General features: G+C 36.6%; 1 protein-coding gene across 6 annotated transcripts in view; it reads left to right on the forward strand.

The window, feature by feature from the left end:
* TBC1D32 (TBC1 domain family member 32) overlaps positions 1-21018 on the forward strand; it is a 201245-nt gene that overhangs the window by 14135 nt on the left and 166092 nt on the right. For 5 of the 6 annotated variants that reach the window (XM_078054793.1, XM_036118997.2, XM_078054797.1 and 2 more), the window contains 3 exons: positions 7508-7685; positions 18904-18972; positions 20864-20989. In XM_078054793.1, coding sequence (XP_077910919.1) covers positions 7508-7685; positions 18904-18972; positions 20864-20989 — 373 coding nt within the window. The remainder of the gene's footprint in view (positions 1-7507; positions 7686-18903; positions 18973-20863; positions 20990-21018) is intronic. The other variant, XM_078054794.1, reaches the window with a different exon arrangement.

The raw sequence follows: 21018 nt of genomic DNA on the forward strand, positions 1-21018 counted from the left end.
TGGGCACAAGAGAAGAATGTGTATTCTGTTGCTTTGGGATGGCATATTCTGAATATACCTGATTTGTGACCTAGGATGTGATCTATTCTGGAGGATGTTTCATGTGCACTAGGAAAGAATGTGTATTCTGTTGCTTTGGGATGGAATGTTCTGAATATATCTGTGAAGTCCATTTGGTCCAGTGTGTCCTTTAAAGCCTTTATTTCTTTGTTGATGTTTTGCTTAGATGATCTGTCCATTTCAGTGAGCGGTGTGTTAAAGTCCCCTACTATTATTGTATTATTATTTATGTGTTTCTTTGATTTTGTTATTAATTGGCTCATATAATTGGCTGCTCCTATGTTAGGGGCATAGATATTTACAATTGTTAGATCTTCTTGTTGGATAGACCCTTTAAGTAGGATATAGTGTCCTTCCTCATCTCTTATTACAGTCTTTGGTTTAAAATCTAATTTGTCTGATATAAGAATTGCCACCCCAGCTTTCTCTTGATGTGCATTAGCATGGTAAATGGTTTTCCACACCCCCTCACTTTCAATCTGGAGGTGTCTTTGGGTCTAAAATGAGTCTTTTGCAGACAGTATATCGATGGGTCTTGTTTTTTTATCCAATCTGATACTCTGTGTCTTTTGATTGGGGCATTTAGAACATATACATTCAGGTTAACTATTGAAAGATATGAATTTGGTGTCATTATATTGCCTGTAAGGTGACTATTACTGTATATTGTCTCTGTTTCTTTCTGGTCTATGTTAGTTTTAGGCTCTGTCTTTGCTTAGAGGACCCCTTTCAATATTTCTTGTAGGGCTGGTTTCGTGTTTGCAAATTCTTTTAGTTTTTGTTTGTCCTGAAAGCTTTTTAGCTCTCCTTCTATTTTCAGTGACAGCCTAGCTGGATATCGTATTCTTGGCTGCATATTTTTCTCATTTAGTGCTCTGAATATATCATGCCAGTCCTTTCTGGCCTGCCAGGTCTCTGTGGATAGGTCTGCTGACAATCTAATGTTTCTACCGTTGTAGGTTACAGGCATCTTGTCCCAAGCTGCTTTCAGGATTTTTCTCTTTGTCTCTGAGACTTGTGAGTTTTCCTATTAGATATTGGGGTGTTGACCTATTTTTATTAATTTTGAAGCGGGTTCTCTATGCCTCCTGGATTCTGGTGCCTGTTTCCTTCTCCAAGTTGGGGAAGTGCTCTGCTATAATTTGCTCCAATATGCCTTCTGCCCCATCTCTCTTTCTTCTTCTTCTGGGATCCCAATTATTCTAATGTTGTTTTGCTCTATGGGATCACTTATCTCTCGAATTCTCCCCTCGTGATCCAGTAGTTGTTTATCTCTGTTTTTCTCAGCTTCTTTATTCTCCATCATTTGTTCTTCTATATCACTAATTCTCTCTTCTGCCTCATTTATCCTAGCAGTTAGAGCCTCCATTTTTTATTGCACCTCATTAATAGCCTTTTTGTTTTCAACTTGGTTAGATTTTAGTTCTTTTATTTCTCCAGAAAGGGATTCTCTAGTATGTTCTATGCTTTTTTCAAGCCCAGCTTTATAATCATCATTCTGAACTCTAGTTCTGACATCTTACTAATACCCATATTGATTAGGTCATTGGCAGTAGGTACTTCCTCTTGTTCTTTTTTTTGAGGTGACTTTTTCCATCTTGTCATTTTGTCCAGAGAATAGTTGAATGAGTGAACAAAATGCTAAAAGGGTAACAACGACCCCAGAAAAATATACACTAAACAAGTCAGAAGAGACCTGAAAGCAGGGTAAAAGAAAGGGGGAAAAAAAAAGGAATATGATCAGGCTGGTGAATAGAGCAGACCCACACACTAGATTTTGAGTGTATTTTTGTCAGTTAGAAGAAATTGCCTCCCAAAATTTTAAGGAAATAAAAACTTATATATATATAAAAAATAAGGGTAAATACAGTGAAGGGATAGAATATGAGTATAAAGATGAAAATTTAAAAAGATTTTAAAAAAGGATTGATAAGTTGGTTGAAAAAAGAATGAAAAAGAATTTAAAAAAAGAGAATGTGATCAGGCGGGAGAGTAGGACAATGTCATACACTAGATTTAGGGTATATTTTGGTTTGTTAGAAGAAACTGTATCCCAAAATTTTAAAGAATGAAAAACTTACATATATACAAAAAAAAATAAGGTTAAATACAATGAAAGGATAGAATATGACTGTAAAAATGAAAATTCATAAAAGATTTTAAAAAAGAAATTGATAAGATATTGGTTGAAAAAGGAAAGAAGAAAAATTCAACCCAAAAATAGAAAAAGAAAAAAGTAAAGAAAGTTTAAAAAATTAACTTTGAAAAACTAAAGCAGCATGGGAAAAAAGCCATGAATTCTATGTGCTGTATTCCCCTATCACTGGGGTTTTGCCGTTTTCATTGATCAATAAAGTTGTCTTGGCTGGATGTTCTTGCTGATCTTCTGGGGGAGGGGCCTGTTGCAGAGATTCTCAAATGTCTTTGCCTGAAGTGGAATTGCACTGCCCTTGCCAGGGGCCCAGCTAGGTAATCTGCTCAGGGTTTGCTCTTGGTAGCTTTTATTCCCTGAAAGCTTTCTGTATAGCTTTGGAGGACGAGAGTGAAAATGGTGGCCTCCCAATCTCTGCCCGGAGGAGCCGAGAACTTGGGGCCCCACTCCTCAGTGAGCCCTCAGAGAAAAACAGTCAATCACTCCTGTCTCCCCAGTCTCCGCCGCACTCCATGCTCCCTCGGCCTGTGACCGAGCATTTCTATCTCTGGCACACGACCCCATGTGGAGTCTCCAAACCCAGCATATCCCTGTGGTGTGCTCCCATGCTGCTCCTCCTGGGGGAGGAAGGGAGTCTCCCTGGATCTGCCGCTTGTTGGGTCCCTGCTGGAAGAGCAGTGGCCCAACTGTGCCGCAGATCATGGTTTATGGCAATCCTGAGCTGAGAGCCCACTCCTCAGCTCTGTCTCTGCAGCGGGCTTCCCTGCTCCAATACCTGGGAGCTGTGCCGCACTCAGGCACCCCCGGTCTTTCTGTGACCCCGAGCGTCCTGAGACCATACTGTCCCAGTGAGGGTTCCACCCCCCGCTTAGCCACTGGAGCGACATCCCTCAGCAGAGCAGACTTCTAAAAGTTCTGATTTTGGGCTCTGCTGCTCTATCACTTAGCAGTACTGGCTGACGGAGGTCCCCTCCCCCGCCGTCTATCTTCCCGAGTATTGCCTCGCGTGCACTTCTCCACACGTCCTACCTTCCAGAAAGTGGTCGCTATTCTGTTCAGAGAGTTGCTGCTATTCTTTTCTTTGATCTCCTATTGAGTTCGTAGGTGTTCTGAATGGTTTGATAACTATCTAGCTGAATTCCTGGGACCAGACGAAATTTAGGTCTCCTACTCCTCCACCATCTTGCTCCTCCTCGATCACCAGCCTGCTAGAAAAAGACACAAGTCACCAGCAGCTAGGTGGAGGTGTTGTGGGTCAAGGTGTGGGATGTGGAGCTCCTATGCTCTCCAGGGGAGCTCACCATTCCCCCCCAACCTCCATGTGTTTTCTATTTTATTTATTTATTTTTAAAGATTTTATTTATTTATTTTTCAGAGAGAGAGAGAGATAGTGAGAGCGAGCGCACAAGCAGGGGGAGTAGCATGCAGAGGGAGAAGCAGGTTCCCCGCCCAGTGGGGAGCCCAATGTGGGACACGATCCTGGGATCATGACCTGAGCCAAGGGCCGACGCTTAACAGACTGAGCCACCTAGGTGCCCCAAGATTTCTTATTTCTTGATTTGAAGAGAAAACACAAACTAGAGTCATGTTCATCTTTGGATAATATAATTTCTAGTAATCTATTTCTGATAGTACTATTAAATTTATTCTAAAAGGAGTATTAAAATATTTTGTTAGTCAGAAAATGAAAGCATTTTCATGCTAAGAGCAGAGTTTTATATGGGAATATTAGGAAATTTTTTAATATCTGCATTAGCCATTTAATTTTCTTATGTTTTAGTTCATCCACGTGTAAAAGTTAAAACAATGATAATTACCTCACAAAGATGTTCAATGTCTTAATGAGTTTGTATTCTGCTTTGTGAGTCGTAGATGATAGGTTTTAAGTTGTGCAGAGTATTATTTTTTTCTTGTGTGTGTGTGTGTGAAATTGAGAAATTATTTAGGACTAACGATTAGGCAATAGTATCTCTATTAACAGCATTTTTACTGTAATAATTAGAAATTATTTTCTTAATTAAACCTTTTGATATTTTTTAAATAGAGGTTTACAGATAGAAGAATTTATTTGTAGGGTCTATCATCTATTCCTCATATATATAAGTGCAACTACTAACCATGTAGATTTTCATTATTAATTGATGTGGTTTTTATTCATTACCTCTTAGAACTCTTTCTTATTTTGACTTCTTGGAGTATTGAATGAGTCTTAATGGTGTTTATAGTCCATTTTATATTTGTTTTACTTTGCCTTTTTCAAAACTGCAGTGGCTACTATTGAAGACTAGTTCATTTGACTCTTGCTATTGAGGCTCTGGCTCACTAGCTTTTTTGTTTTTTTAAATTTTAAAAATTATTATTCTTGGGGTGTCTGGATGGCTCAGTCAGTGGAGCATGCAACTCTTGATCTTGGGATTCTGAGTTCGAGCCCCTTGTTGGATGGAGAGATTACTTAAAAATAAAATCTTTAAAAAAGATAATAAAATTTTTTATTCTTATCTCTTTCTGTAGTCAGTTTGCTGATACTTCTTGCAGAAGAATTCATGTTGGTGTTTTCAAAAAGGTCTGGAGGAAACATGTCTAAGATGAAACTTACATATTTTCTGTGGATTTTAATGACCCTTGATCCTAACCTATATACATCATTGAGATTCTTACCTTTATACTCATTTATTAAATTACTATATTGTAAATTATAAGGGGAAAGGACTTTGTGTTGTTTACATAGCTATGCCTAACTGGAAAGGAGTCTGGGTACTGTAGTTTAGACCTGTGTCTAGCTATAAGGCAAATACTGTGGAAGGAGAGAGTAACATTTGATGGATAGTTCTTGATTGCTACCAAGGCATTGTTATGCTTCACTGTTTCTCGCTGCTGAGAATGTGTAGAGGAGAAAGGAGGCTTTTTCAGTTATCCTATACGTACTTTGCCATTTAGTCTGATGGGTGTCCTAGGATTCCTTCTTGCTGTTTATATCCCCTTACCTTAAACTTGGATCTTCCCTGGACTTTTTCCTCACCTCTATAGCAGTTCTCTTCTGTATGTGTTTTCCTCCTGCATTGTTCCTAAATATTCTCATCTTCTCTCAATATTTTTGTGTTTTCTCACAATTTCTGGTGCTTTAAAAATACATACATAAATTAACTTTGTGTTGAATTAGCTTCTAGTTATATATTATATAAATTGTATGTTGCTGAATCATATTAAATATATGAGAATATATTTTAAGTTGTATATAGAATTACATATATTTAGTAATATGTAATGTGTATCATATAATTTAAGATGTATTTTAAAATTCCTTTAAACTTTAAAATCTCAGCCTCCTGGGCGCCTGGGTGGCTCAGTCGTTAAGCGTCTGCCTTCGGCTCAGGTCATGATCCCAGGGTCCTGGGATCGAGTCCCACATCGGGCTCCCTGCTCCGCGGGAGGCCTGCTTCTCCCTCTCCCACTCCCCCTGCTTGTGTTCCCTCTCTCGCTATCTCTCTCTCTGTCAAATAAATAAATAAAATCTTTAAAAAAAAAAAAAAAAAAAAATCTCAGCCTCCTATTTCTATCCAAAACCCCAGCATGGTTTTATTGTTTATATGAGAGTAACTTACCTATCCTTCCTCAGATTTATAGAGTTACGATGACCCATTTATCAGAAATATAAAGAAAGGGAAGTTTCTATGCTTCTTTTCCTAATATATTTTTATTACAAAATGATAATAAATATATGTTTCATGCTTTATATTTACAAAGAACTTTCAGATACATACTCTTATGTCTTGCTACAGCTATATGAAATAGGTCAGTTAAATTGTATTCTTTGTATCTCATTTTATAATTGAGGAAAATGAAACTGATTTATGATGACAAAGCTGATAGGTAAAGTAGTCAGGATTGTAATCCAGGGTTTCTGATTCCAAAATAATATTTTATTCCCTATGTTTATTTAAATCATTATGCCTTTTTGTTTTAAATATAGAAATTTCAGTGGTCCTGGTCACATATTACAGGTTCTTTAGGAAAAAATAAAAGGCTAGATTGAATTTTTTTTAGTAGTTTCATCTAGCTCTAAAATTCAGTTTCTAGGATTTTGGGGCTCTCAGTCTTTTTTTTTTAAAGATTTTATTTATTTATTCATGAGAGAGAGAGAGAGGCAGAGGGAGAAGCAGGTTCCCCATGGAGCAGGGAGCTCGATGCATGCCTCAACTCGATCCCAGGACTCTGGGATCATGACCTGAGCTGAAGGCAGACATTTAACCAACTGAGCCACCCAGGCGCCCTGGGATCTCAATCTAAAATTAATATGGATGCTTGAGAATTTGCACATAATAAGTGGAGAACTTTATAAGTTCTTTTTGAGACTTTATTTATTTAGATTTTATTTATTTTAGAGAGAGAGAGAGAGCACACATGCGTGAATTGTGGGAGGGACAGAGAGAGAGAGAGAATCTTAAGCGGGCTTGTGGGGCTTGATCTCATGACCCTGAGATCATGACCTGAGCCGAAATCAAGAGTTGGATGCATAACCAACTGAGCCACCCACGCACCCCATCTTTCTAAGACTGGAGCTAAAAGGGATTTAGAAGCTATCTGGTTCAAACTCTTAACCAATTTCAGGAATCCCTTGCTTTTTTTTTTTTTTCTTAAAGATTTTTTAATTTTTTATTTATTTATTTTTATTTAACAGAGAGAGACACAGCGAGAGCGGGAACACAAGCAGGGGGAGTGGGAGAGAGAGAAGCAGGAATCCCTTTCTTAACATCTCTGACAGTGGGTTCTTTAGCCTCTGTTTCAAAGGACTTACTGGTAGCTTAACTCTTATTTAGATCTTAATGGTGGCTATAGGTGCCTATAACAATAGGCAGGGAAGAAGGGAAGGAAAGAAAATAGAGGAAGGGAGCAGGATAGAGAAAGAGATAGAAATAAATGGAATAAAAGGGACATGTAAGATAGACTGTTCTGGTAGCATGATATTAGCAATTGACTGTTGTGGAGTACAGGTATCCATGCCATTGGAACATCTGGCCTTAGACTGTATTAATTTTACTACCTTGGTCCATGTAATCAGATGAAGAAACCTGTGAAATAACATATGTTTTGGAATTCTTGTTAATTTTTATTCCTGTTGTGTGAATTCCATTGTGCTACTTGTTCTTTAGGAAAAACTGATACATTTTTTTTTCTTTTTAGAACTGTGCTCTTAAAGGGACTTTACAGAAAAAAAAATAAGATAGTTTAATTTAGCTGAGTGTTTTAATTTGTGCTAATAGTCTTTCTCTTACCAAGACTGCTTTGAATTTAAAGATACAAAGAAATGATGCATTCCCTGAAGAATATCATGATGGTAGTGGTGGAATCTATGATTAACAAGTTTGAAGAAGATGAGATGCGAAGTCAAGAGAGGCAGAAAAAAATCCAGAAGGAGAAAAGCAACAGTTACTGCACAGATAATTGCTCTGATAGTGATTCATCATTCAATCAGGTGTGTTGTTTCATTTCGCATTTATGTCTTGAAATGGTATTTAATAATCAGTAACTTCAATACATTCTTTGTTAGCCAGATTTTTTTCTGCTTTCTAAGATTCAGAAGAAAGATAATAAAATTACCCAATCTTAAAGATTGAGTACATGAAATAACATCTTCTAGAATTATATGTTCAGTGAATGATTACATTATATCTGAGAAATCTTAATGAGGTATGGAAATAAACTAATTGATTTTGGATTTAAAAAAAATAACACTTGAAACATCTGCTTAAGCTTTAGTTAAACAAAACATCTTATTCCCAATTGATTTTTATTAATCAAAGTTTACATTATAAATGAGATATGGAGATAAAACATTTCCTTTATCTTCTGAGATGAAGGTCACTGTGGATTGTTTTAAAACATGATGAGCACTGGGTGTTATACTCAACTAACACTACATCAGAAACTAATGATGTACTATATGTTCGCTAATTGAATTTAAATTAAAAAAAAAAAACCAAAACAAAACAAAAACAACAAAAAACATTAAGCTTCTTCTTTTTGACATCAAGAGATTTGAGGTTTTACATTTTCTTTTTCCAGGTTATTGGAATCCTTGTCATTTGGCTAGAGCAGAGCTAGCAGAAAGGCCACAGTTTAGATTAGTCCTAATAGAAGACAAAGGAGACTAGTTAGACTAGAACCTTATATGCTTGTACCATCAACTTCCTCACAGAACCTTCCAGGCCAATGGAGTCTGACCTTTGTGTGAATCCTACCTGATATTTCTAATGAAACATTTTCACCTAATTAGTGCTAACTTGGGGACATAGCTATAACAGATCCTAGCCATATACCAAAAGGGATTTGGGGAGTTTGGGTGAAATGTGAAACAGTCACACATATTGTTCACAGTTGAGACTGCATTTATCAAGGAAAAGTGTTTGGAAGTCATTAAAGCAGAACTTAAAAGTTGCTCTGCTCAGGAGAGATTGTGCTAAGTTTTGAATTTTACAAGTCAGGTTTATTTTCTGATGTGATGGAAGAAATGGCAAAGACTATGAATTTTCTTCACGTTGTAGCCCTTAATATTTCTTTGTTGATTGACTCTTTGGAAGAAGCTGGATTATAGAGATTTTAGTTTAGTTTTATTCAGTAGGTTATGGAACTGCTTCTTCAGATCAATGAAGGCACAGAAAGACCCAACTTTTAGGACTTTGGGTGCTCACAGAATTATACTTTCTTACTTGATGAACCATCTGTTTACATTGAAATTGAACAATAAGAGGAAAAAAAATGAAGCATTGTTATTTGTTCTAAGAAGTCCAGGTGTTCAGACCACATAGGGTTGATCGAGTAGCTAGCAGTCAAAAGGTGTTAATCTGAAATGTTAAATTATTTCCAGTCCTAGAATCATAGGTTCTTTAAGAAATTCAAAGCTTTGGTAGAAATGGGGTCGTACTTTCAGAAGATGTTCTTGTTTTTTATTTTGTTTTGGTTTTATTCTTGAGAAGGAATCAGACTTTAAGTTTATATGGCTTCTTTGGGATGCCCACAGGGTATATCTGCATTTTCAAGTATCTGTCCTTTGGATATGACTTTGTTTCAGAAGGCTCTAATTGAGTTGAAAGTGAACTGTGTCCACCCACAAGGCATGGGGTCCCTGGACTTTGAGAAAAAAGCATATGAATGCCAGAAGTACCCCCAAAACTCTTTCAGTGTGACCAAACTCCAGGAGATGTTTGGGTATACCTTTGCTAAGTGAAAAGAGACCCTTTTACATGACCAAAGAGAGCATGAATTACTATATTCAGAAGTTGAAAGGGTCTCTGAAGATATGTCAGTCATTCATTCCATTAAATACTGATGTTAATAATGCTTTCAACATTGATAAGTTATTTGCTCTGGGCTTAGAAAAATCTGTCTGAATTGTTGTATGAATAACCTTGAGTAAACAATTCTGATGCTACTGTTTTGATATTGGTAGAAAACTTGTATTTTGTGAATAGAATAGGCTTTATTTCATTGTTGTTAATTTTAACAATTGCAGGCTGATTATATATGGATTTCTGACCCATTATTGAAAAACTTTGGACATGGTTGGCCTTGGGCACTATTGGTGTACATTTGAGGATATTAAAGAATAAAGAAGAGAGATTGGTTTTTACTATAATTGTGAGCAGAGCACTGAAAGGATTTGGTATTGTGATTAAACCTTGAAAAAAGTCATTGCAAAATAATGCTGGAAAGATAGAAATAATAATATTAGCTGTATGTTATTGAGATTTCTGCCATACATTGGTACTTATAGACTGTACTTGACTTTATATTCAGTATAGGTGTTACTAGGCCACTTTATAGAAAAAAAGTGAGGCTTACAATAATAGGTAAGTATTTTGCCCAAACTCGTATTGCTAGTTAGGCGTGAACTGTGAATTTAAGCCTGGTCCCTCTCCTTCCAAAGTCTTTGTTCCATACTACACTGCCTGGAGACTGCTTGGGTTCAGATCTCGGTTCTACCACTTACTAGCCATGTGACCCTGGACAAATGTCTTAACTTCCCTGTGCCATGGTCTTTCTCATTTGTAAAATGGGAATGATACTACCACTTACATCATATTGTTTTTGAGAATATTAACTGAGTTAATGTATAGCAAGTCCTGAGAACTGTTGCTGCTACCCTATACATGTTAGCTTTCATCTCTTAAAGGATGTGGTGGAATGGGTGCCATTCAGAGACATACTTCTCAGCTATGGTCCTGTATGGTTTTTAACTGAGCTTCTCTGAGTTGTTTTCTACAGCTGGGAAGTAAGAGGATTACCTCTAATATACCTTAAGCTTTTAAAATTCATAAGCTTTCCTACTGCAGTTTTTCTGTCTTCCTCTTCCTTGACAGTATTTGGTGTAGTACAGCGCAGGCACTAGGCTGTGTTATAGTGTGCAAACTATTTCATTATGTTCCAAAGGAATGCCAAGGTGCACACTATTTTATATGGAGGAGGTGAGTTTAGGATAGCAGTAACCTGTTGCTCTTGTATAATGTTAACTTATTTAAGGTGTTTACTGTTTCTTTGCTTTCAAGACAACCTCTCTTTGAAACCCATCTTTTGGTATCTATGGTTGGCAGAATAATGGACCCCTTGAAGATATCCATATCTGAATCCCCAAAACCTATGAACCTGTTAGCTTACATGGTGCAGGGGTCTTTGTTAATGTGATTAAGGATTTTTGGATGGGGAGGCTATCCTCACCTAGAAGAGTCAAATGTAATCACAAGCATCTGTATAAGAGCGACTCAGGAGGGTCAGAGTCAGAGTAGGTACTGTGTAGGTAGGCTGAAGTAGAGGTCGGAGTGAGGGGATTGTTGGCCTTGAAGATGGAAGGAGGCCAATGAACTAAAGAGACTGTAGGCAGTCTTTAGAAGCTGGAAAAGGTAAGGAAATGGATTCTGCCCCAGAGCCTCCAGAAGGAACACAACCCTGCTGATATGTTTTAGATTTCTGACCTCCAGAACTGTAAGATAATAAATTTATGTTGTTTTAAGTCACTAAATTTATGGTAATTTGTTATAGTAGCAATAGGAAACTAATCTAGTGCCACCGTCCTTGCTAGTTCACTGGTCTTCTCCACAAAGCTCAGGGATGGTCTTTCCTGTATCTTAATTCATAGAAAAGAAGATACAATTCCTTTGACTTTGTGTTTGAACTGTATCCTGGGAACAATCTGAACCCTGTCTTTTGCTAGGCTTTGAATTCTTCCAGTAAGACTTTTCTTGAGTAGATTTTTTCCTTTATTGGGTGCATGGTCTTTCCCCTATCTTTCAGAGTATTGGCTTTCAACCACTAGTGTATGTTTTATCCTAACTCCTCAAACCTTAGAGTATTTTGAGTTCAACCCATTTTCTGGCCTCCCTAAAATCTTCAAAGCTTTTACAGTGCTCTTTTTGGTGAGGAATTCTGCTTTTGAGGATATCACACTATGGCTGACGGATTATGATTCTCCTCTTTTTTAGCAATATCAGCCGGAGAATGGTAGGATAGCCACAGCCCAAACCACACTTCAGAAGTTCTTCCATCTCTAGCTACCCTCAGTTCATCAGATTTTGATTATTCTTGTTGTATAAGCAGAAAAAGATAGGAGCCTAAAGCCTTAAATGTAGAAGTGAGAGGGAAAGGTAGCTGAGACTAGAGAAAATGAAGATCATAGCATTGATAATGCAGCTTGCTCATGTGAGGCTGGAGGCAGGTGGATTGCTGGGGAGAAGAATTAGGTAGGTGCAGTTGTGAGCTTTTTTTGTTTGCTTGCTTAATAGTTCTCTCTTGAGACAGTTTGACACCAGAAAAACTGATTGATTAACAGTGCTAAATTTCTTCTTTATGAACACCTAAAGTTTCTTTATACTTCAAAATATTGATAGATTTTTGTTATTACCTCTCAATGGTAGCAATTTTAAAATGAAAGCTGTTTTTGTTAAAACATAATTAAAACATAGGAAATTAAGAAACAATTTATCATTTTTTAAAAAGATTTTATCTATTTATTTGACAGAGAGAGAGAGAGAGAGAGATCACAAGTAGGCAGACAGGCAGGCAGAGGGAGAAGCAGGCTCCCTGCTGAGCACGGAGCCCAATGCAGGGCTTGATCACAGGACCCTGGGATTATGACCTGAGCCAAAGGCAGACGCCCAACCGACTGAGCCACCCAGGCACCCCAAGAAACAATTTATCATTTGAAAATGTTTTTAAAACATTGTTTTTGTTTTGAATTAGTAACTGTTCTGTATTTAAGACATTTTGAAAGGGGGGTGCATGATTTAAAAAGTTTTAGATGCACTAAAATTTGAAAAAGCTATTCTACAGGAAGCTAATTCATTCTGAATCTTAGAAACAAACCAGTCTGAAATAAAGTCTGGCTCTGCCATTGATGAGTTGTGCACCTTGGTTTTTTCTCTCAATGCCTCAGTTTTCTTATCTGTTACAGTGGAGATAATAATAGAACCTACCTTATAGGGTTGTTTTGTGGATTTAATGATTTAATGTGTGTAAAGCATTTTGAACACTACCTGGCACATAGTAAGCACTAAGTGTTTGCTCTTGTTCTGTTCATCATCACTGAGTGATGTTTCTTTTTTTTTAAATTTTTTATTGTTATGTTAATCACCATACATTACATCATTAGTTTTTGATGTAGTGTTCCATGATTCATTGTTTGTGAGTGCTCCATGCAGAACGTGCCCTCTTTAATACCCATCACCAGACTAATCCATCCTCCCACCCCCCTCCCCTCTAGAACGCTCAGTTTGCTTTTCAGAGTCCATCATCTCTCATGGTTCGTCTCCCCCTCCGATTCCCCCCCTTCATTCTTTCCCTCCTGCTATCTTCTTCTTTTTTTTTTTTTTAAGATATATTGTATTATTTATTTCAGAGGTACAGATCTGTGATTCAACAGTCTTACACAATTCACAGCGCTCACCATAGCACATACCCTCCCCAATGTCCATCACCCAGCCATCCCATCCCTCCCACCCCCTACCACTCCAGCAACCCTCAGTTTGTTTCCTGAGATTAAGAATGAGGAATTCTTAATCTCAGAGTGATGTTTCTTTTCTTTTCTTTTTTTTTTAAGAATAGGAAAGAACTTGTGCATTTAGACATTAAAGCCTGAAGTATCATTAGGTTCAATATTTATATATTTCTTATTTTTTATAGTTCAAAAAACAATAATAGTTGTCTATCTTTGCTTGTATTTTAATGATTTGTACAGTTTACAAACCAAATATTTGGAGTTTTCTAGGGTAAATTAATTTTGAGGGTAGTTTGATTTTAAGTGTAGTCATTGAATAATGTGAATATTCTTTAGTACATGTTGTAATAAAGTAATTGAGTGTGATATCTGTTACCAAAAAATTACAGAATGATTTATATTTGTAATCCTTAGTAAACTGCATTTGACAGAAATATATCCCAATCATATTTCAGCATATCAATACCTTTAATTAGGATCTATATTATCCTATAGAGGACCAGATACATTTTAGATTATCCTTCAGTTCTGTTTCTTGCTCTTTCTCCTTAGAATGTGCTCAGAAATTATTTGCCAGCTTATGCTTTAACATATATAAATATGTTTTAAAAATCTTCCTTTTGGAAGTATCAGCTTATATTGATACCACCAACAGATCTGTCTTGTGTTGCTTTACAAATCAAGTTGGCATATACTACTCCCCTCAGGAATTTTCAATCTAAGAAATATCTAGCACTGTTGAAAAATCTTAACAAATCTGTATTACATGGGACACACTATCTACTTGCTCTAGTTAAAGAAGTTACTGGTTAGTTGCTATGGAAATTTATGTCAGTCCACTGATACACAATAACAGACCTTAAAAAAAAATAGGTAACCTTTAAGGCAGGTATTAGGTTGGATAATGAACAGAATTAGTAATTAAATGACAAATAATTAAAAGGAAGTAGATTAATGAGGCTTCTTCAATCAGATAACTCTTAGAGGCTATGCTTTTTTTTTTTAAGATTTATTTATTTTAGAGCGAGCACTAAATATGCACGAACATGAGTGGGAGGGGCAGAGGGAGAAGGAGAGAGAATCTCAAGCAGACTCCATGCTGAGCATGAGTGGGAGGGGCAGAGGGAGAAGGAGAGAGAATCTCAAGCAGACTCCATGCTGAGCACAGAACCCATCGTGGGGCTCAATCTCCCGAACCTGAGATCATGACCCGAGCTGAAACCCAGAGTTGGACACCCCCAAGCTATGCTTTTCTATGTATTATAATCTGGGAGAAAAGGCAAATATGGTAGAATTGAAGGATTTCACCTCTTTGGTTGTCTGTTCACCAACATATGCTATGTGCAATATATTATGTGCATATACTATGTGAAATATTTTGTGAACTTGCTAAACTGAAAAGATTAATCAGGTATACATTGTGTCTTCAAGGAGCTTACTTGAGATTGTGAAGAGGTTATGTACATAAATAACAGAGTTGTAAGGTAGAAATAGTGCATCCTGGGAATCTAAAGAAGAGTCTTTATAACTAAGACTATCAAAAAGCTATGGAGGAAAGTATTTCAAACAAGGGAATGGACAAAAGCTCTAAATCAACAAAGAATATGGCCTATTGGGTAACCTGAGTAGTTTGTTTATATGAAGGGTTAGAGCAAAGAGTTTGTGGGAGTAAATTGGAAGGGTAGAGTAAGACCAAATTACGGGGCAAGGTTTAGATCTTAATTATTGTTCCTAGCTATAAAATTCTAGTGCCTGGTACATTATGTTAATAGGTGTCTGAAACATAGTAGATGTCAAATAAATATATGAGGAATAAATGAATGCATTCAAAAGCTAAATTGGATTATTTTGTAAATAAAGGGATATCATTTTAGGTTTCTGAACAGAAAAGTGTGTTGGGGAGATTTACGTGATAATTGTGTACAGAAGGGTATGAGCAGGTGAGAAAGCAGATGTAGAGAGAGAAGTTAGAAGGCTATCGTGATAGTTGAATTAAGAAGGCCTAAACTGAGGAGGCTTTGTAGAAATAAATAGTGACTGATGTGAGAATTATTACAGAGGTATGATCATTAAACTTGATTATTGAAATGTTTTGTGGGGAGTGGTGCAGAGTGGGAATAGTCAAAAGTCTAACTATGGTTTCAAGCTGAGGTGGTAGGAAGACCATGGTGTCATAAACCATGCCTGGGATTAGGGAGGAGGTTAGGTGTGGAGAAGAATATAGGGAGTTCTTTTTTTTTTTTCAAGATTTTAAATGGCAAATACCAGTAAGGTATTCCAGTGGTGTAGCAAGTGGTTGAAAATGCAGGATTCACTTGGTAAAAAGGTTGGGCCCACCTAATTAGGTGAGACCTTAGGAAATACATTTTCAGAGGAGAGACTAATGGGTGGGTCAGAAAAGAAGTTACCAAACCACAATGCACTGGGTAGGAACTTAAGGGGGTATGAATTTCAAGGTGGAGGTGATGGTTAACTAGCTGTAATGAAGGCTAAAGAGAAGTCACTGCTGAGGACTAAGAAAAGATCTTTGAATTTGGTGAATAATTCACCACAGAATAATACTGGGGAGGGGGGGAAGAGGAGGTAAGTTGAAGGATCATCATGTTGATTAGCCTTGATCATTTTTGTGACATAAAAGGCAAAACCATTTTCAGAGAGTAAGGGTTGCTTGCCTAGAGTATTGCACATAAGATTGGAAAACAGCCTTTGTCAAGGGGAGCATTTAAATAAATGAATTTTGTTAAGATTTATGTATTACATTTTTTGACTGCTGCTTTGACATAATATCGGTTCACCAAGTATGAACTGGCTGTAGTTGGGAATGTTTGAACAATGTCTGGCTCCCCCCATTTATCAGGGCTGTTGTAGAACATGCCTCTATACTGGGAAAGAGGCTGGATTAGAATGGGAATCTATGGAAATGAATGAATTATATCTTTAGATTTCTTGATCTTGAATAGGTAGTTGGTAGGTAGAGTCAGTTATTTTATATTTTCTCATAGAAAATTTCCTGAGAAACAGGAAATTTACTTCAAACTTTAGAATTTTATAACAATAAAGCAAAAGACTTTGCAGTTTTCCAATTTAATTCTTCCCAGTGACACTGGGAGGTAGATGTGAAAACTGAGGATGGGGTTCAAGACTCCAGGGTCACATAACTAGTTGAAGATTGAGCCAGGATTTGAAACTTCATCTATCCAATTAAGATTCATGTCCTTGACATCATACTTATTTTTTAGTAAGTTGGATGGCAAGACATTTTAGACCTTGATAATGATCTGGTAAAAGTCATGATGGGAGTGGAAGGATCAGAAGAAATCAAGTTTACAAGAGGGGCAAAAGGGCCAGGCTAAAGGGGGTAAAAAAAAGCTTGTTTAGCAGTAGAACAGAATGAGTAAGTATATACATATATACTTTACATGTATTTGAGTACATTTATATGCATGTATATGTATATACTTCTGAATGTACATATATGCATTATATATGTATCACAAATGCATATAAGTACATATGCTTACATATACTATTTATGTTTTTTTTTCATTTGGCAAGACTGCTGCATTCATATATTTATTGTTAGTATTCCTAGATTTTAATATTTTAACTATAATATAAAAATTCAAAATTGAAGGTCTATTTAATATATATTGCTTTTAATTTTGAAAAGTAGCATATACAGAGTCTTTAGCAGTTCAACTATATATTTTTAGAAAGGAGTAAAAGTAAAACTTAAGGCTCTTTAAGAAATGGAATATCAGGCTGTTTTGGGTTTTTTATAGAATGGTTGTATTTACCCTGTGTTGCTAAGGACAATATAACATTGTGGGAAGACTCACTTTGTAATCATTTATATATTAAACTAATGTGTATTGAGTGACTACTCTGTATGAGGCACTAATTCAGGTATTGGGGATACTATAGTGAAAAAAGACCAAATTCTAAGCAATAATAGGGCAGCCATGCAAAACTCTGGAGGAAGAGCATTGCCAGGCGGGAGGATGGAGATGGCAAAGGTTCTTAGGCTAGAGTGAGCATGGCGTCTTCCAGGAATGGGGAAAAAAGGCCAGTGTGACTGAAGTCTGGGTGGCAGAGGGAAGAATTGTAGGAGAGTGTGTTAGAGAAGCAGGGGCCCAGATCATGTAAGTAAATCTCCTATATTCTGAGTATTGTGGGAAGTATCCTTTGTGGGATTGAAATAAGGGAGATGAAGAGATTTGATTTGTAACTTTGAGAAGCTTCATCTGACTGTTGCTGGAGAATGAGTGGATGGTAGGGTGGAGTAGGATGGGATTTAAGAATAGAAGCAAGGACTGAGGGTTGCTGGAGTGGAGGGGCGTGGGAGGGATGGGGTGGCTGGGTGATGGACATTGGGGAGTGTATATACTATGGTGAGTGCTGTGAATTGTGTAAGACTGATGAATCACAGACCTGTACCCCTGAAACAAATAATATATTATATGTCAATAAAAAAAATAAATAAATAAAATAAAACATTTTTTTAATATAAAAAAAATAGAAGCAAGGAGACTAAGTATGAATTGAAGGAGTCTAGGCTAGAGTTGATGGTGCCTTGATTTAAGGTTTTAGCAGGGAAGTATAGGGTAGTTGGAGTTAAGATATGTGGAACTTGGGGGTTATCTTATGGGACTTAATGATATTGGGTATAGGAAATAAGAGAAAGTGAAGATCCAAGATTGACTTCTATTTTTGATATAAGTAAAAAATCTGGATGGGTGGGTAGTGTCATTTAGGAGGCTGGAGAAGTTTGGGGAGGAGCAGGTTTGGAATAAAATCAAGAATTCTGTCTTGGACATGTTAAGTTTGAGATGCCTATTAGACATCCAAATGGAAATGTTGAAAGGATAATTATATATAACTTTGGAGAAGCAGTGACTGATGGAAATTTGAGTCATCATGATGTACCTAAAGAACTGGATGAGAACACCTAAGGGAAGAGTGTACATAGTAAAAATGTGGATGGGAATCTGAGTTCTGATAGCTGGGTGACTTGGAGAAGTTATTTAACCTTAGTTTTCATATTTCTCATATTTCAGTCATTGTGAATTGAGATCATATAGGGCTTGTTACATAAAAGGTAATAAATGACAGCTATTATTTTAATGGCAGTTTTATTTTTAGATGGTAATTTTAGGTATTAGTCATATTTAAACTGCCTTCAGCAAGAAAAAGACCCTTTCCTTTTCCAAAATAACTTATGGTCTACTATAAACTTTTCTCTAGATAGAGGCTTTTATCTCAGGAATTTTTCACCAAAGAGGCGGCATGGAGGGCTAAGGAAAAGTACAGGAAAGATAAAGGGACAAAAATGTTCAAGCAGCATCATAGCTCTGCCTAGGGTACCATTAGTGCCTTCTTGTTTTAGCTTTCTGTTTCATTCATCTCACATTTCTGGGTACAAAACATCTTGGCTTTACATCTTTTGAATCTTGTAATGTACTACATATTGCAGTTGCTCAGCAAATAATAATAATTTTCATATACATGAAGTACACTCTTCTCCTGAGACTTCAGTTCCCATTTAAATGCCTTGGGAAACAAATTCCACGTTTTCTGCCAAATCAGAATAGATCACTCTCTTTTCTTGCTCAGAATGCATTTTGTGCTTGGAATTATATTAAAAACTAATTTATAGCAGTACTTCTAAAAAGTCTACTAAATGAATGTTCTGTCAATTGTGTTACAGAGTTACAAATTTTGTCAAGGAAAATTACAATTGATTTTAGACCAGTTGGATCCTGGGCAACCTAAAGAGGTAAGTTTGAAGGATAGCTGTCAAGTTCAATCAGGTATATATATTTATAATATATTAGATTATAATCAGTAGCAGCTGGACTGTTTCTCTTGAAGATAGGCTTTTATTATCATGGTGCTCCTAGACTGATGTCGCTGCTAGACTTTCCAGTCTTGAAATGAAAGGTCACAGAATAAGGGAGGCTGTCAGAGAATTGTCACGGTTTGTAGGAGGAAATTTTTATGTCTAGTTTCAGTTTTGAAGGGATAAAGTTATAAGCAGTTGTCTCCCAGACTGTTCTTTCACTGTTGCTTTGTATATGATATTTTAGTGATTTCCTTGAAGAAAAACGATCTTCATTTAATGTTCTTTCTACTTCTGGAAAATGTGAGCAACTTTGACACATGTATTCATTTATTAGAAAAAGGATTTTAAAGAAGGAGTTCTAGTGAATTGTGCCTGTTTATATTTTAAGATTATATACATTACTGTTTATCATCTTATTTCATTAAATCAGTCTGAAATAGAAAATAGGATTTTAAGTACCTAAGACTTTTGTGCATATCTTGCCAATTGGTTTCAGTTTTTAAAATGTTTTTCAAGTTTTCATTTTATTTTATTTTATTTTTTAAAGATTTTATTTATTTGAGTTAGAGCGCACGTGAGCACGAGTCAGGGGAGGGACAGAGGGAGAGGGAGAAGCAGGCTCTCCACTGAGCAGGGAGCCCAACTTGGGGCTCGAAGGCAGACACTTAACTGACTAAGCCATCCAGGCGCCCTATATATTAACAATCTTACTGTCTTTAGTTTAAATGGATTACTTGGAAATCTATACTTGTTCGGAAACTTTTATTGTGCTTCTGCAAGTAATAAATTCTTAATGGGATTTTGTCCTAAAAATTAACTGAAAAGGAGAAAATATTTAATGTTTCTAAAATCTCTCCAAAGTCCTCCAGTCCCTATCACAAATATAGTTGTGTTTAGGAGTTCTTCTTTCATAAGAATATATACACACTTCTAAGTGCATGTGTATTCTTTTTCACCTAAAACTTGATTTAGAGTGTCTGGTTTCCTAAGGTCTTAGCTTCTCCTGCCCTTCCCCCCCCCCCCCCCCCCACCTCTTGCCCTTTTTAGACCACTAGGTTTCAGTTATTTCAGCTGGAGAAACAACCAGATTTTGAGAAACGGGTTGGAATCAGTGTGTTATTACTCACTAGTTGGAGAGTGGTGGGGGAGAAGCCTTGCTCCATTCATGATTGGAGTAGAGCTATTTTTCACTGCTGTCATTTGGGTCATACTGTTTTGGGTGAATTCTGATTCGATTTTGCAAAGAATGATTAAGAAGTAAGCTTTCCATGAAAATACAGACATTCAATTTTGCATCACACTGTTGACTTTTCCTACCTCAGTGGTTAGAAGGTCAGAAAATACGGTGTAGCAACAAAAACTAGTCCAAATTATTTTGTGAGAATTGTTCCTATATTCTGGAATGGGAATGCTTCACCAGGGGCATATTATGCTATTTTTAAAATTAAGGCCCTCAAACTGTAGGACCACCTATAGGTGCCTACTTAAGTAGGGAGAATGTGTGAGACAAATCCATTGGAAAACCTTGCCCTGGTGATTCAGATTTGGCCACCATTCTTCTTCCTCTTTCACTTAGACATGTGACCTAGAATCTCCAACAGTTAGGTTTTAATTTTTGCTTTATGTAAAATAACAACCTATTTTTTTCTGTTTAACACTTAGTTTCAAAAAATGAGTTCTCAAAAATTGTTTTATAAAAGGACCTCTGATTTTCATCAATTGGCTCTTTGAAACAATTATCTAGACTGCTTTTCAATGTTTAATATTTGAAGTATTGGTGGTATTCTAGTGGCTGGGTATTAATAAAAAATGTTTTAAATTATAGGTGAGATATGAAGCCTTGCAAACGTTATGTTCAGCTCCGCCGTCTGATGTTTTGAACTGTGAAAATTGGACGACTCTCTGTGAAAAACTGACAGTGTCTCTTTCAGATCCTGATCCTGTGTTTAGTGTAAGGAAACACACTGAGCAAGACAGAAG

Source organism: Halichoerus grypus, chromosome 9, assembly GCF_964656455.1.
Source record: "Halichoerus grypus chromosome 9, mHalGry1.hap1.1, whole genome shotgun sequence".
In the NCBI taxonomy this organism is placed as follows: Eukaryota; Metazoa; Chordata; class Mammalia; order Carnivora; family Phocidae; genus Halichoerus; species Halichoerus grypus.